This window comes from Lagopus muta, chromosome 8 (genome assembly GCF_023343835.1).
Source record: "Lagopus muta isolate bLagMut1 chromosome 8, bLagMut1 primary, whole genome shotgun sequence".
Classification (NCBI taxonomy): Eukaryota; Metazoa; Chordata; class Aves; order Galliformes; family Phasianidae; genus Lagopus; species Lagopus muta.
Window position 1 is genome coordinate 25,512,876 of NC_064440.1, and position 15,643 is coordinate 25,528,518.

Below are 15,643 nucleotides of genomic sequence, written 5' to 3' on the forward strand. Positions count from 1 at the left end.
CTTGGTGAGAAACGCGCTGGAAAGCAGAGCCCACCATGGCCCTGGAATGGGGTGAGTAGGAGCAGTGGGAGAGGGACCGGTGCACGGGCTGGTACTGTGCCCCTCACAGCAGTGGGACATAAATTGAAAGGCAGCTGGCAGAAAAGCGCAGCATCGTGTGTTCGTTCCCTTTGCGGTTTAATTTTCTTCCCGTTTAGAGCTTATCGCTTCATTTGCGAATAGTGTCAGTGATAACGAGACGAAGGAAGCCAGAATCCCAGTTTGGAAAAAGCCTTGCTTCCGCTCCCCCTCCCGCCCACCGGCCTGAGAATCCGTGCGGGCAGCTCCGCTCTGCGGCCGGCCGTGCAGCCGAGGATCGCGCCCGTAGCGGCGGGGCGGGGCGGAAGCGAGCGGCGGCTCCTCCCTGCGGGGTCCGGGACGGCGGCGGCGGGCGCGGCATGGCGGAGCCGCGGGCGGGCCCCGAGCGGGTGAGGGCGCGGCGGGGCTCCCCAGAAAAGGGCGGCGGGGGGCCGGGCCTTCAGCCTTCTCCGGCCTCGGCCGCGGTGCGGGCGTTGGCGGCGGTTCGGTGCGGCCGGGGAGGGCCTGCCCTGGAGGAGGGAGCGGGGCCGGGGCTGAGAGCTGGGGCAGCTCGGTCACCGCGCTGGCAGGGCAAACGCGTTGCTGGTGCCGCGTTACCGGAGCCGCACTTCTCGCTCTGCTTCCCTGAACAGACCCCCGGCCGCGGGTGTATTTCCTCCTCGGAGAGTTCCTAGGCGCGTTCCCGCGGCTCTGCGGCTGCTCACGGAACGGTAATGGTGCCGGGAGTGCGCGGTGTGCGGGGCTGGTGGCTCCGAACGGCCCCTTCTCCTGCAGCCGGCACTGCGCTCTGGGTCTGCGGCGTGCTCCTACGGGCCCTGGGGAGCTGCAACTAAGGGCTGCGGATCTTGGACCTGTCCTAAATAATTAACGATAGATTCCTTCCCAACGTAGGAATCGATGAAAGCAATGAGCCCTGAGCTAAACTTAGGTTGTTTTTTTTTCTCCCTTCCTCACTCAGGGTGTTTCATCTGTCAGGTGAAAATCCCCGAGTAGTGCTCACCTGAACTTCTAACGGCGCATGGAGCGATGCGGTTTTGGGGCGGGTGCCATTTAGGACGAGCTTTGCTGCCAGAGCAAACTACCATTGATTCCAGCAGGAGTAGCACTGGGCCCTGGCCCAGGGGCAGGGAGGTTCATAGCCAGCTAATCCGGGCTGCCAGAAGCTTATTTTTAGTTCAGAATTAGCGGGGGTTCAGCATGAGCGACGTCAGGAGTGGAGAACTGTTCACAGTGCCTCTTCCAGGGAACTGCTTCCAATGATATGGGGAAAAAACAAGTGGTGAGTTGGGGACCCTTGAGCCTTACTGGTCAAGCAGCCTTTTGTGTTGCTGGTATCGACTGAATTCTTGGAACATGGGAAATGTTTCGTGCTGTACTTCTTAAATATAATTATGTAATGCAAAATCAGCAAGTGAATTGCTCGCCTGCATCTGGATGGGAATCATCCAGTGCAATAATTGTATTTCAGATTGGTAATGGGAGATACTTGTTTCTTACTTTTTATGTATTTGGTTATGTATGAGATGTTTAGAATCTGGTTTCAGAAGCATAGGTGGCAAAACATAGATGGTGTGAGTTCTTACTGCCTCTGGAAGCAGCTGTCCTCTGTGGAGTGGTTTAACAGACCTCGGGATGGTTTTGCACTGGGAGAAGCTGACTTCTGTCTCTCTGTTACGTTTCAGTGCCCCCCACGTGCCCTCCCTCCAGTGCCAAGGTAAGATCAGTTCATTTTACAGGATTGATTGTGTTTTTACCGCTGTGTTTTTGAAAGAAATGAAATGAAGAAAAATCGGTTTAATAAGTACCTGCATAGTTACAGTAGCTTTTAAAACATTGCTTTTCTTGCCACTTTGTTATCCTAGAATCCCTTACAAAAGGTATAAAGCACATGATGTTTTTAGAGGCTGAGAAAACTTACCTCATTTTTAATATTCAGGTAGATTAAACCTTTTAAAGTCTTGGACAAAGAGCAGCATGAGTTTTATTAGCATTTCAGTCAGTCTTGCTGATGTTTCTCTTTTCACTGTCTTCTCCCTTAACTCTTTGTTGCTGTTGTTTTTTCCACATTCTTTGACATATTTAAATTGCAAATCCTTCAGGACAGGGATTTTTCAAATCAAGCTAGATATTATCAAATGGAGACATAGGTGTTTATCAGTTTGATGTAATATAGGGAGAAATTTGGGCTTTTTTTCCCCCAGCATTTTAATGATCAATGTGGAAGGAAAAGCAACTCTACAGATTTTTATGGCATATGGATATGTCAGAATTCCTTCAAAGTACCTTAGAGAAAATGTGGTGTTCATGATTGGCAACATATAAAGATAGTGTGTTTTTAGTAAGGTATATATTCTAATGTTTCGTAACTTCTGTTAGTTTGTTATATGTCAGGCAAGTTTTAATTAGCCAGGTGATTATAGCTTTTAATCTGATCTACAGCTGGCCAATCAAGAAACTGCACAGTCACTAGCAAAGTGTTGAGTCTGGTTGATTGCTTTGTACACTTAACCCTTTTGTATACAGTTGCCAATAAAAAGACATAGGAATGAAATAAGGGAATTAAATAAAAAAGTAGAGAGAATGTCACTGTTGTGAGTTGATTAAAAACTAACTCTCTTCTTACCTTTGTTCCTTTTGTGCTGCTCTTCAACGCCTTTTCTCATTAAATGTGAAGTGGAAACCAGGGTGAGTTATTCTGTCATCAAAGAGAATCATAAACACGGATAGTTCCTCTTGGTGTCGCTTCATCCTCTCTTGAAGGATTGGTCCTTACAGTTTTCCTAAATGTAGGCTGATAATTGTTTAAATTGCATGGGTACTAGGGCTGCTACTGTGAGAACTATCTGGTATTTTCCTCTGTTCTTTTTACCAATTGGTAGTTCCATAATAAATCAGGGTAACTGGAATGTTGTCACTATGATCTAAAGAAGCAGTTTATTCTTCAGAGCATCATTTGGTTTTTCGCTTAACATGCATTAGCCTTTGTTGCACGAGACAGGCTTGTTGTCTTGCTTTCCTGTTTTCGACTGCACTTTTCCTGCTTGTGCAAATCAGTTAATTGTCACCTTATCTTTAAAAGCTGAAGGATGTGTTCGTTTGTAAAAAGGACTCTATTTCTTAATTTGGAATGGTATGGTTGTTAAAAAAGAAAAATGGAGATTTTTCCATGCTGTGCACATTGACTTATGTTTCTGTTCTGCAGATGACATTCCACTCAGTCGTCCCAAAAAAAGAAAGCCCAAAGGAAAGACTCCTTTAGGTAAGGTTCCACCTGTGTTTGTAATCCTGAGTGATACCTACACTGTAGCCAAGCTCCTGACAAATATGTTTTTTTCAGTCTTGTACTCTGTTTTGGAATAATATTCTTCTCAGTTTCTTTATTAAAATTGATTTTGTGTCAAGTGCTTTCCCCAGCACACACCACCACCGGAATACAGTCTGTATGTTTAGAGCAAGTCTGCAGTGCTACCTTAAAGTAACTTCTTCAGTCTTCTCTTTTTCCCTGGATCCATTCCCAATACTGGTAATAGAGCAAATTTTAATAGTGAACTGCAAAAAATGCTTTAATGTTTATTCCTGCTATTTTTTTCCTTTCTCAATTTTGTTAATACTTAATTAAATAGTCACTTCCATCTGTAAGCTGCTTGCAATGTTGAGTGTGTTAAGTGCTTGAATTTTTGAATGAACTAAGATACAACTAGTTTAACAAATTGGCTCAACTTAAATCCTCGGCCCAATAAAGTCACAAGTTAACCGTTCCACTGTCACCTGAGAGTTAAGAGCATGAAGCATGGCTGACAGCAGAGCTTTGCATTTTTACGAGAAGTGCATCTGCTGAATAAACATCCTTTTAAGCAAAATTACAAGTCTGATCTGCTTTGATAAAGAATCGATGTTGATAGAATCTACTGGATTTCTGTAAATCAGCTGATTTGGGACTGATGGTTTGATGAGTAAATCTCCCTTATTTGATTAAAAGAGTGCAAAATATCAGGCTCTAAAAGCACTCTAAAAAGGTTTGTCCTCCTGTATGAAAAGATGCCACTTGATGCTAGAACATTTGATGAGATTTCATGTTTACCTGCCATGAAAAGCTGGTTCCTCCAAGGCTTAGCCCTTTTTCTCTCAGATTGGAGTAAGCTTTCTTCAGAATTGTTTTTTTTTTCTGCTCCTCCTGGATTCTTGTGCTGTTTGTTCAGCAATTAATTTAAATTTCCCTTTGTTATTACACCGTTTTGCCTTAACACATTTATCTGTCAGTCTGAATCAACTTGTTACTGTTAATTTTTCTGTCCCTTGCATCATTGTTTCTGCACATAGAAAGGAAAAATACAGAGCTATTGTTCCTTGCTGTAGTAGATTCCATTCCGTCAGTCCTCTGTTGTACACCCGAATGGGAATCCTGCTACTTCCTGCATACCTACATTTCCTCCCAGATGTGAAATTGTTATGATGAAACAAAGACTGTATGTTTTCATCTTGTATATTCTTATTATCATATTTGCTTCCCATCTCTTATGTATTCTAGCCATTATGTTTTCACCTCATCTGGGCAGATACAGATACTCTACGCTGTGTAACAGGTAGCAGCATTTTCTTGCCTTTTTCTCAGCAGCTTTGAAGTTGCTGGAGGTTTTTTTCTGGTTTTTAGATGACATTGTCCAAGCGACTGTTCGTCGGCAGTCTGAAAGCAGTGAGCCCCTAACTCCTGAACCTCAGGATGTCCCTCCTCAGCGGAAACGCAAGAAGAAGAAAGTACCTCCTGGTACGTGAATAACGGTAGGCTGCAAAGAAGGCTGAATAAAACCTGGTGACAACAATATGACTGGCCAGTTTGTGTTTTGGTTTAAAGTGTTTCAAATCGAGTGCCCTTTTAACAAGTGGAATTAATCTCTGGGTGAATGATAGCTTAGAGTTGCCATTTCTGCCATCTTTATGTAGTAAATGTGAATGTGAATGTGTCTCTAATCCCATAAAAGCTATACAATTTTCATGTGGCTTGTTTTTTCAAATCTCCAGATTCTGAGACCTCCTTTACCCAGCAGAACATTGCATCCTTATTTCAGAATGGAAATGGCATGGATGTTCCTGAAGCTGAAGAACCAGTGGTCCGCAAACAGAAAAAAAGAACCAAGTGAGATGAATAGCTCATAATTCGGAATATCTGTGGCAGTAAAAGTAACTGAATAACATTTTAGTGTCACTTTACAAAGACACAGGATCTTGGAAGTTCACTGTACCATTTACGTTGCTTAGCAAATTGTATGCATGCAGTCCTGTCCAGGGCTAAGATCTCGCTTTCTTCACATGTTTGTTTTGTGTGTATCTGGACGCATTTCAGTTCAGAGTATGGTAGCATGAGCCTACTGTTTCAGTACATAAAAAATTAAAACACATAACTGCTTTCTTTCATTTTTCCTGTATTTTTCTTAACTTTCTGAGAAACAGCTGCTTTCTTATCCTCCTGAATGGCCTTTTCTCCAAGAGCTATGCCTTTACAACATTCTAGTTGCCTTTCCAACCACAAGCATCCATTCTCTTGGCCTTGTGTTTAATTACTACGTATTTTTCCTGGTTGTTAATCTCTTGCTCTGTACTTTTCCCAAATTATTGTTTTGACACAAGAAGGTATCTAAATTGAAAGAAAAGCCCCCAAATCAAGGCTTAGTGTTAGTGCTTTAGTGAGAATAATAGCTTTAAGTTTATGTGGTGGTAATATACTGGTCAGTAGCTTAATCTGTTTGTATCAGTGAGGTTAGGAATGGTAAATGTTCATTGAAATCTTCAAGTTTTAAATTTTTCTCCTTCTTCTGTCCCATTGTATGACTTGTGATAATAGGAAGGCTCGGCCGGTAGAAACACACTGTTCCAATGAGCTGGAGGTAGAGGAGGATGACATCATTGAAGATGAACACAGAAGGAGCCCAGATCAGCAGCCTGTGTTTGCTGCTCCCAGTGGAATTAGCCAGCCTGTCAGCAAGGTGTTTGTAGAAAAAAATCGTAAGTGCATTGTGTGATTTTTTTATTTTTTTTTTAACTTAAGTTCTTGCATGAGCACCTAATTGTATTTAAAATCCAAATATTTTGCTATTGGGCAGAATTTTAAAAGGGAGTTGGCCAGCAAAAAAAAATACTTGAGAAGAAATGTACGTTGTAATCTTTCAGCAGTGAATGCTAGTGTTGCAGGGTTACTGATTTGTTGGATTTTTTAGTTCTGTGGTTCTGTGGGTGAAAAAAACCTGGTAGTACAGAACTGCGCTCACTTGACCTAATACTGTCACAACAGGTTGAGAAGTATTTACTATATTGCAAAAAATCATGCATGTGGAAGGTTATTTTTTTGTTGTTGCTGTTTTTTTTTTAGTACAGAACACTGAGTACTTACCCAGTTGTGCTGTAGATTCATAAATCTTGGTCTGTGAGGGTACACCACACTGACAGAGGCATCATAATATGAATGGAAGCTGGCAGGGAAGAAAAGGGGGCACAAGAGAGAAGAAATTTGATGGAAATTTTGATAGGAAGTTCAAGCATTAATGTCAAAATATTGAGTGAAGTTAATGGCTCTCTCTGAAATAAATTTTCTCATCCTCTTAGGGCGCTTTCAAGCAGCCGACCGTGCAGAATTGATTAAAACCACTGAAAATATCAACGTGCTTTTGGATGTGAAGTCGTCTTGGACCACCAGAGATGTTGCCCTCTCAGTGCACCGAAGTTTCAGGTGATGGATTAATGTTTTGATGTAAAGAAACTGAAATCATTGTGTGGATTTTTATTTATTTTTTTATTTTTTTCTTTCTTATCTTTAAGACTTCAGCGTCTCTTCTCTATCTCTGGATGTATCTTTACTTCATGTGGATACTTGTAATAGGTGGTGGTTGGGTATGCAGGTGGCATAAGTGCTCCAGCTTTTTTCTGTTGACGGTAATATCTATTTCTACTCAAGACATCCATTTGAAATGCAACCTCTAAAAAGAACAGAAAGCTGAAGCTAATTAAGAAAGCTGTATTGTTAAGATTCAGAAGAAAGATGAATAGAAAGAGATATGTATGATAACAGAAATACTAGGGACCTACAGAAAAAGAAAAATGAGATTTACCTGTCAGCTGTGATATGAGCAGAGTTAAAATGTCTGAACTCTTTCCAGTAAAAAAGGAGGAGTGAAGTTGGACTGGGCATAAATTGCAGAAAATAAATACACAGAAGTAAAAAATGATATATATTTTTTTCCGTCTGTGGTTGTATGGTGTTTCAGAATGGGAAGATGACAACTTTTTCATGTCTCTGTATTTTACCTGGAAACCCATGCTTGATCCTAGCTTAGCGAGGAAGGCAATTACAGATTGAAGAAATTCTGAAGAGACTGACTTTCTTTCAGGGGTGGATTAAAGAGTCTTGCATAGATGAAAGGGGCAGTGGTCTTGGGGAGCTACAGATAAAATGGGGAAACAGACAGAGTGAAAGTATTTGATTCCAGTAGCATTAGTAAAGGGATGTAGCAACACCAGACAGAACACCTGCACTTTCCTGGTTGTGTGCTCACGCTCTTGTGCAGTCTGTCAGGGGAGGAAGCAGAAGTCTTATTGCTTAGGATTTTTGAAACTAGATCAGAATAAAGCACTTGAAAACAATCTATCACAGCAGCAGGATTGAAGGGGTGAATTTGTAGGCCTTTTCATCTGTAGTTTAATGCCTAATTAAAGGCATTAAACTTCTCAAATATTCTGTTATCCTTTCAGGGTAATCGGACTCTTTACCCATGGCTTTCTTGCTGGCTATGCTGTATGGAACATCGTTGTTATCTACATTTTGGCAGGAAATCAGCTTACCACGGTTTCTAACCTGCTCCAGCAGTATAAGATGCTAGCCTACCCTGCTCAAAGTTTGTTCTACTTGTTGCTGTCTATCAGCACGGTCTCAGCCTTTGATAGGTAAATTGTTGATGATTTAATGATACTCTTGCTGAATGATTTTGCACATAGCTGATGTATAGTTAAAAGGTGTACTTGTATATTCAGGCTTTTGTTACTCATTTCTGTCCATTACCTGCTGCCTTGTCTCAGTGTACGAGTGCTGTTTGTGTAATCAGGAAGTAAACCAAATGGGAGAGCTGTGGTGGAGGGGAGTAGAGAACAGCTGTTTCTGTTAGGTTACTTTTCATGTGAATTCCTTATTCAGTTAAGTTTGCAACATAGCTATATAAACAGTTTACCTGGCTCACCTGATGCTTCTGCATTATGTCTCAAAGAGTGGTTTCACTGAAGTTTATTTTAATGATGCATTGTTTCCTTGGTGGCGTGGTAAGACAGGGAAGGAGTCTATTTCGTGGAAGGAATTGTGTCTTTTTTTCAATAAGTGGTGTCAGAAAGGAATCTTGAGTTTATTCTTAATTACTCCTGTACCAATGTGAGCTTTGTAAGTAGTTTTATTAACATTAATTCTGTTGGTGGTGCAGACACTGAAATGAATGGGAAGGACTGGGGGGAGCAAATCGCTCCCCACTCTCCCTGACTGCAGTGTGAAAGCTACAAAACTTATGGAACATCATCCTTAATTTCAAACTTTCTGGAGCTTGGCATAATGAAGATTGTTGCTTGTGTGTGCAGCATAGTGGCTTATTAAGGCACTATAACACAGACAGGAAAAGGTATCTTGAAAAAAGCAAAAGCAACAGAACACTGTTAGAAGAACAATATTATCTTACTGAGCTGTGTTAATGACTCCTGTTTTTCTAATCAGGATTGATTTGGCAAAAGCATCAGTTGCACTGAGGGGTTTTCTTACCCTAGACCCAGCGGCATTGGCTTCATTCTGTAAGTATCCTGAAATGAATAGGATGAGGAAAAATAGATGATTTTTCAAGAAATAAAGTAAATGGAAAAAATCCTGCGTTCTGTTTTCAGTGGATTTTTCTTCCACAGTTATTGTCTACCTTAAAATAAGTGACTTGGGGAGCAGATGAAAATAGCATTCAAGGATTACGGATGCTTTGCGCATTTTTAAAGTATTTGCAGTAGTAGCATTAGTGACACTACTGCTAGGATGGTTGTTTCTCCTCCTACGAATGCATAGCACAAAAGATGAGAAAGCATTTTCTACTTGCTTTATACCTGACACTAATTTCATTTCTTCCAGTGTACTTCACTGCTCTTATCTTATCCTTAAGTCAGCAGATGACATGTGACAGAATTAACCTCTACACACCACCTTCAGAAAATGGCAGCATCTGGTAGGAAACCTAAGAAAGGCCTTCTGTAAATTGTAACATCACTCACTTATGAATCTTAGTCAAACTGTTGGATTCAAAAGGTTATATAAGATGCATAAGAAAGTATTAACGAAGAATTCCATTACTGCGTTTGCCTTTGTCTGAGTGTGCCTTGAACCTCGGAAACCTTCACTCAGAAATGAGAAGTCATATTTGGTCTCAGTCATGTTGGTCACGAATGCATCGTAACTTGAACATCTTGTTAGAACGATGCTGAGAGAGCATGGAGGGTGACAGAAACTTTAAGTATCTCTTTTGCTGTGTGCAGTTAGCTATTTTTTTCCTTTTTTAGAGCTTTTGTAAGTGTTTATTGAAAAATCTGGATTCTAGTAACAAAACCTCAACCTGCTGGTATTAATGACAGTATAAAACGTATCAGCCAACTTAAATCCTAACCTTTTACCTAAACCCCCATCTTATCTGGCCTCTGTCTACAAGTTCTTGCACTGGTTTCCAGGCAGATTTCAATGACTTGCTGCTCATTTGCCTGCTGCCCTACAAAGAAGTGATGAAAATAAGATCTGCTGATGACTTCATATGATATCTTTCCTCATAGTGAAGTTTGACAGTGTGTTTTGGTTTTTGTTTTCTATTTCTTAGCCAGGGAAAGGAATGCACTGCTGAAATCTGCAAGTGAATGTTCTCTGTGAGATAAGTTGCTGTCTTTGGTGTACAATCTCTTTACCAGATCTTCGTAAAGCCAGACCATTAGGATGATAGTGATATTATTACATCTGACTTAGCAAGCTTTTTATTTGTATTTTATGATATTCTGCTGACGTTATTATTGTAATATGTGCATACTAGTGTGTAACCTGGCTAATTGGTTGATGTGCTTTTCCCAGGACTGCAGGTATGGAGGAAGAAATTCTTCAGCCATGGATTGTGGTGAATCTGGTAGTATCTATTCTAGTTGGGGCAAGTTGGATCTTCTTGTCTTACCGACCGGAGCTAGACCACAGTGAAGGTAGGAAATGTTAATTGGCAAAAACTTATTTGTTCAGACTTTTATCTAATATGGTCTGCACTGGGTGCTCGAGTTTAGTACTGAGAAATGTTATGACTGAGGAACAGATTTGTGTTTGGGAGACCAAAGAAGGTTGGTTAAATATGCTTCTTTGAATTAATCTAGTATGTTAATTTACAGCTTTCTATATTTCAGCTGCTGCCAGTTATCCTAATTGATTCTAGTAATTCAATTAGTTTAAAAAACAAACAAACAAACAAGTGGTTGGCAGCTTTTACAATTATTGGAAGTAAAACTTACAGTAGATGTCTAAATTGTAATTAGAAGTCATTTTTGAAGTAATAAAAGGCTTATTCAAGGAAGACAGAGGTGTGATCTAGCTCAGGTTTTGATGAGATTATAGATATTTACAGATGTCAACTAGGATTAGGTAACGTGCTTCAGCGATTTCAGTACAAAAATTCTGTTAGGATTTATCCCAAGTAGTAAGGAAGTATTAATAGAATGGCAAAACAAAAAGAAGTGTGGGATTTCAAAACTTGAGTGGATAAAATTACAGTGCTGCACGTTCAGATTGTGTAATTTTGCCACATTGACGAATTGTTGGCAAACAGTAAATGATCAGGTCTCTAAATGGAAATCTTCAGTCTTGGTTCTGACACTTTCAAAACTGGAACAATTTATCAGTCTACTTTCAGATACACATTTAAATGTCCAGGCTGAAGCCTACTTCCTATGATCAGTTGCTAATGTCAGTACTAGTTGTGTTAATGTGGGAGGACAAATGCAGTTTTCTAAAGACAGTGGTGGGTCTTCCCATTACTGAATTGCTGATACAAGGGCTACAAAGAAAAGCAGGAGGCTTGGGGAAATTCCATAGAACTTTTCTGGAATAATGTAATAATATTCGGGTGAAACTTTCTTCAGTAAAAGCAGTATTGTTTTCTCTTTTTTTCAGAACTGATGTTTCATACTGAAATTGAGGAATTTCCTCAGGGAGTCATCATACCCAGAGTCCAGCCATAGAGTGGAACATGCACCTTGTAGCTGTAACTGATGGCTCAAAGCTTTCTGTATTTTAACCATGTATTATAACTTTCATAAAGAAAAAAAAAAAAGTATTTTTATATTGTATATATTTCATGGATCTTTTATGTATGCTAATTTTTAATTATTCAAATGTGACTGAAATCTTTTATATATCCTCTTTTTATTTTGTAATCTATGTTATCTCCAGTATGTAAAGTCAAGGTACTTCTGTAAACATTGCTACCTAGACAGGCAGAGGAAATGGGTGAGTTCTGAAGATCTGCTATTCAGTGCTTTTTTGACAGCAGTGCTATATTGTCATCATCAATCTGTGTTTCGTTACTGACGCTGTTAGCAGTTGAACTATGTCTTTTTTCTAAGATATTCCATAGAGATGGGAGACGTAAACAAATCTTAGGAAGAAAGCAGTTTAAGTGAATAAATGCAGATGTCTTGCAGGATAAAACTATCTCCTTAGCAGACATAGGCAAGAGCTAGTCTGAAATAGATTTCTCATGCAAGTATTACACAAGACTAGATTTAAATTTTATTTAATATGTATTGAGTTTTGCATTATTTTATTTAATGTGTCTGAGGGTGGTTTTAAAAGCTGTGCAGTGTCAAAATTCCCTGGAGGCTACTGTGTTTTATAAAAGTAGTGGTGAGTTTAGCTAGATGAATGAGTGGAAGGGAGATGTGAAAGAGCCAGTAAGGTTCTATACTGTTGCCTAAGTTGCTTTAAAACAAGAATGGGAACATGAATAACTAGGACAGCTTCTGCTCTGTCAAGAACTTGAGTTCTAGGGTGCTTATTTAGCAAATTTAAGTAATTATGTAATTCTAGAGAGGGGAGAAAAAAGAGAGTTCTACTGGAATTGAAACATTTTCTGTAACTGCTGGCTCTATTTTAGGGCATTCACTTGTTTGTGGGAAGGAACTGCTTAACCTTTTTGTCAATTATTATGAGGTGTATGTATTCTTGTAATACCGTGGAGCTCGATTACAGCCGGTGCTGCATTGTACATTATAACAAAGAGATTCAGGATGCTGCTCCCCATCAGTGTTACTTTGGAGGTCCTTGTGATTTGCTGTAGGAGATGAGAGATGAGGCCACTACTTAGTGTTCCCACATAGGTTTCTACACAGTAATTTCCTTGCAAAGTGGGAAATGCACATCACAGATTCTTCAAGCATCGTGTGTTTGGTTTACAGAATTGCTGAGCTCCTGAAGATGAGATTAGTAATGGATTCTATTTGCTATTTCATGCTTCTGTTATCTTGGCATATATATAAAAAGTATAACTTCTCTCATAAGGTATGGAGCTCTGACACAACAGTGTGAAGGCATCCAATCAGTATAGAGAAACATGAGGAACGTCACTGCTTGATTTCATTTCTGAAATTATTCCTAGGAATTGGCCTTCTAAGTATCCCACAAACAAAGCAATGCTAGCCAGGAGCCAGATTTTGCTCTCATTGTGAGATGGTTGAGCAGTGATTTTTTGACTTAATTAATGGCATCAGTAGTTCAAGCCAAACTTGCCTTCCTAGTTTGTACCTTTTTTGGAGGACCTGAGTATAACCTAGATGAATGAAAGAGGTTTGAGGTTTGCCATTTAAAATCACAGTTAGATAAACAATTTCATGGCTTATTACCTCTTTTACAAGGTAGTTTTCATTCTGTTGAGCCTCACAGTGGAATTTAGCTGCTTTTTATGTGTGTGCATTTAGTTACTTGGAAAACTTTAGAACATCTTAAAGTTTACAGAATAGATGTTTAATTGCAGAACGTGCAGTATATGTAGAAGCCTTAATTGAAATGCCTTTGTGCATTTCCATTACCATTGTTTTCAATGCGGTATTTTGTGTTGAAGAAAAAAATTGCAGAGAAGTTGGTGCCAATTTTTTGTTTTTAAGTATCTGAAACGAGTGAGGAAGTGGTCAGAATGAGTGTCAGCTTGTACTACTTTGTACTGTTTCCAAAAGCTTACTTTGTTTAAAATAAATCAGTCTAAGTTGTTTCTTTCTCAACGCTAACGTTCTGTTACTGTATACAAGCTGATTCTGTGATGAAGTGCTGCTCGGCGTCTTTGCAGCAAAGCTCCGTGGGATGCTCGACGGGACGAAACGCGGAGCCGCGGCCCGCCGCCAACACGCCTTCCCGCCAACAGGAGGCGCCCTGCGCGCGCCTAACGGCCGGTGCAACTGCACGGCCGCCATTTTGGGCTCTGCCTAAAGGAGGCGGTGCGGCCACTTCAGTACCGCCTTTCCTTCCTCCTCCGGGCAATCGGCGCTGGAGTCTCACGAAGGGGCCGAGCCAAAGAAACGTGTAGGCTTCTGAGGTACGGGCGGTGCTACGGAAGGGGAGGAGCCGGGGAGACGAGCGGGTTGGGCCCGGGTGGGTTTGGCTTAGAGGCGTGTCTGCAAGTGGTTGCAGAAAATGGAGGGAGTTGTGGCGGTTTAGTGGCCTGAGGGACGCGCTTAAAAAGCTTATAAAAGTTCACATTGCAAAGGCTTTCAGAACGAAGTTGATGCAAGGAATGTGTTCATAAAATCTATCACTAGAGGCCAGAGCCATACCACTGATGGATGTGGAGGCATTGGTGCCCAGGGCAGGGCAAGATCATCACCAGCAGAAACCAGCAGTAAAGTACATTTCAGCCAGAACTGCTCATATACTCTTACAGCGAGAGTTTTGGAAACAATCTAAAGCCTCTTTTATATAATTTCCTTCAAGACAATCTTAAAATCCAGCTAAATGATGTAATAACATGAAACTCTTCATTAAGCAATGGTATGCAAAACTTTAATGAAAAGTAAGCCAAATACAATTGCAGCTAATTTGTGTAATTTGCATTTTGCAGAAATTTGTGGGGCTTTTTGATAACTAGCATGTTTAAGTAACTGATCTGCGGAGTAAGATCAGTTGCTTGCTTTTGGGAATCATGGTGGTTTCCATAGCAACCAGTTTAAATCTAATATTTATTCCTTCATTGAATCTTGAGTTTCTGGACAGATTTAATTATTTTGATTACCGAAAGTTATTCTGCTACATATTAGTAGACCTCTTTTTCAGTGCTTTCTTTTCTAAGTCGTTAAGTCTGTGCCTGCACTGTTGCACCAACTAAATTGATTTTGCAGTGTGGTTCATATTCCTGTTCTTTGGACATTAGTCTCACAGGATGTGTTGTGCAGGATCTCTGAATTATAGTATTTCTTCATCAATCAGAGAAGACCATCATTGGGACAAGTCATTACAGCTAGCTTAGGTGTTTTAGTGGTTTATTAGACAACCTAATGTAGTTTAGCAGAACTACTTGCTAGCATTAAAGACAGGGCACATAAGTCACCTACTTTTGGTACCTTCCTCTTGTCAGACACATTGAGAACAGTCTTTTTTAAATATTTTTCCATGATTACACAGGCTAAAAACTGCTTACATCACTTTTGAGTAGAAAAAGGGAGTAGGGAAAAGAGAGATGTAAGGTAAAACTAAGTAATTTTTTGGTAATGCTTGCTTTTGTTCATTGATATCAGTTGGAAGAAACAATCATTTCTCCAATGGATACTTATTGACATACTTTATATAGAAAATCAAGTTTATTGTGACTAAATCACATTTTTATCCTATGTTCATCCATTCAGACATTCACAAGCTGCTACATCTGTCATTAGACCAAGACAGTAGGAAACATAATAACATGGTTATATTAAGGATGATTGATATATAACAGAAGTTTTCTTTTGTGACAAGTTTTTAATTATATTACATAGTGTTAAATGCTAAATAAGAGAAAGATGGCAGCAAAAAAAAAAAAAAAAAAAAAAAAAGAGGAAAAGAAAGAAAAAGAAAACCAACAACAAAAAAGCCAACCCAGACCACTTGTGATCTTCTATTTCTACAAATGTCAAAATTGCAGAAGCAATCCATCTATTAATTTCTGTTTCATAGGGCATGAGAACATTTTGTAAATGTATGAAAATTCTTACAATGTCTCCCATTGAGCTTACATGTGAGATTCTTTGAAAATTTTAAGTCTGACTTCAGCACTAGTTCATATGCTAATAAGATGTAATTGGTATGAGTAAGGGTTAATACATGGATGTTCTGAGAAATTAGAGCTTTATTGTGCTTGGAAGCATGTCAGTTTGGAATAGGAAGTCCGTCAACCTGCATTTATCAATGCAGATCACTTATGTCAGATTTTGAAAATACAAATTGTATGCAAAAACTTCTTCACAGCACTGTATCTAATTTTCAGCGTATCTTGTTTTCAGTGCCACGCAGCTGTGACTAGTT

The 15,643-nt window shown here is 39.9% G+C and overlaps 1 protein-coding gene across 7 annotated transcripts; it reads left to right on the forward strand.

The window, feature by feature from the left end:
- The first annotated feature begins 31 nt into the window (after positions 1 to 31).
- Positions 32 to 13,374, forward strand: TMEM237 (transmembrane protein 237). Of its 7 annotated transcripts, none has more exons than XM_048953232.1 (13): positions 385 to 467; positions 1,761 to 1,792; positions 2,753 to 2,763; positions 3,281 to 3,337; positions 4,730 to 4,843; positions 5,098 to 5,212; positions 5,918 to 6,078; positions 6,676 to 6,799; positions 7,819 to 8,010; positions 8,819 to 8,892; positions 9,215 to 9,308; positions 10,193 to 10,314; positions 11,273 to 13,374. In XM_048953232.1, exons 1-13 carry the CDS (start codon positions 438 to 440, stop codon positions 11,338 to 11,340), a joined length of 1,194 nt encoding a protein of 397 aa, XP_048809189.1. In that variant the 5' UTR covers positions 385 to 437; the 3' UTR covers positions 11,341 to 13,374. The 7 variants fall into 7 exon arrangements, with proteins under 7 accessions (XP_048809192.1, XP_048809189.1, XP_048809193.1 ...); XM_048953233.1 differs by lacking the exon at positions 385 to 467 and adding an exon at positions 497 to 1,357; XM_048953235.1 differs by lacking the exons at positions 385 to 467; positions 2,753 to 2,763 and adding an exon at positions 32 to 51.
- The last annotated feature ends 2,269 nt before the right edge of the window (positions 13,375 to 15,643 follow it).

Bases quoted from the DNA above. Each gene is read 5' to 3' on its own strand.
- TMEM237 (XM_048953229.1), top strand. From the start codon at position 1,554: ATGGGAGATACTTGTTTCTTACTTTTTATGTATTTGGTTATGTATGAG. The intron at 4,844-5,097 runs GTACGTGAATAA...TCAAATCTCCAG, and splicing joins GAAGAAGAAAGTACCTCCTG to ATTCTGAGACCTCCTTTACC. The intron at 9,309-10,192 runs GTAGGAAACCTA...TGCTTTTCCCAG, and splicing joins TCAGAAAATGGCAGCATCTG to GACTGCAGGTATGGAGGAAG.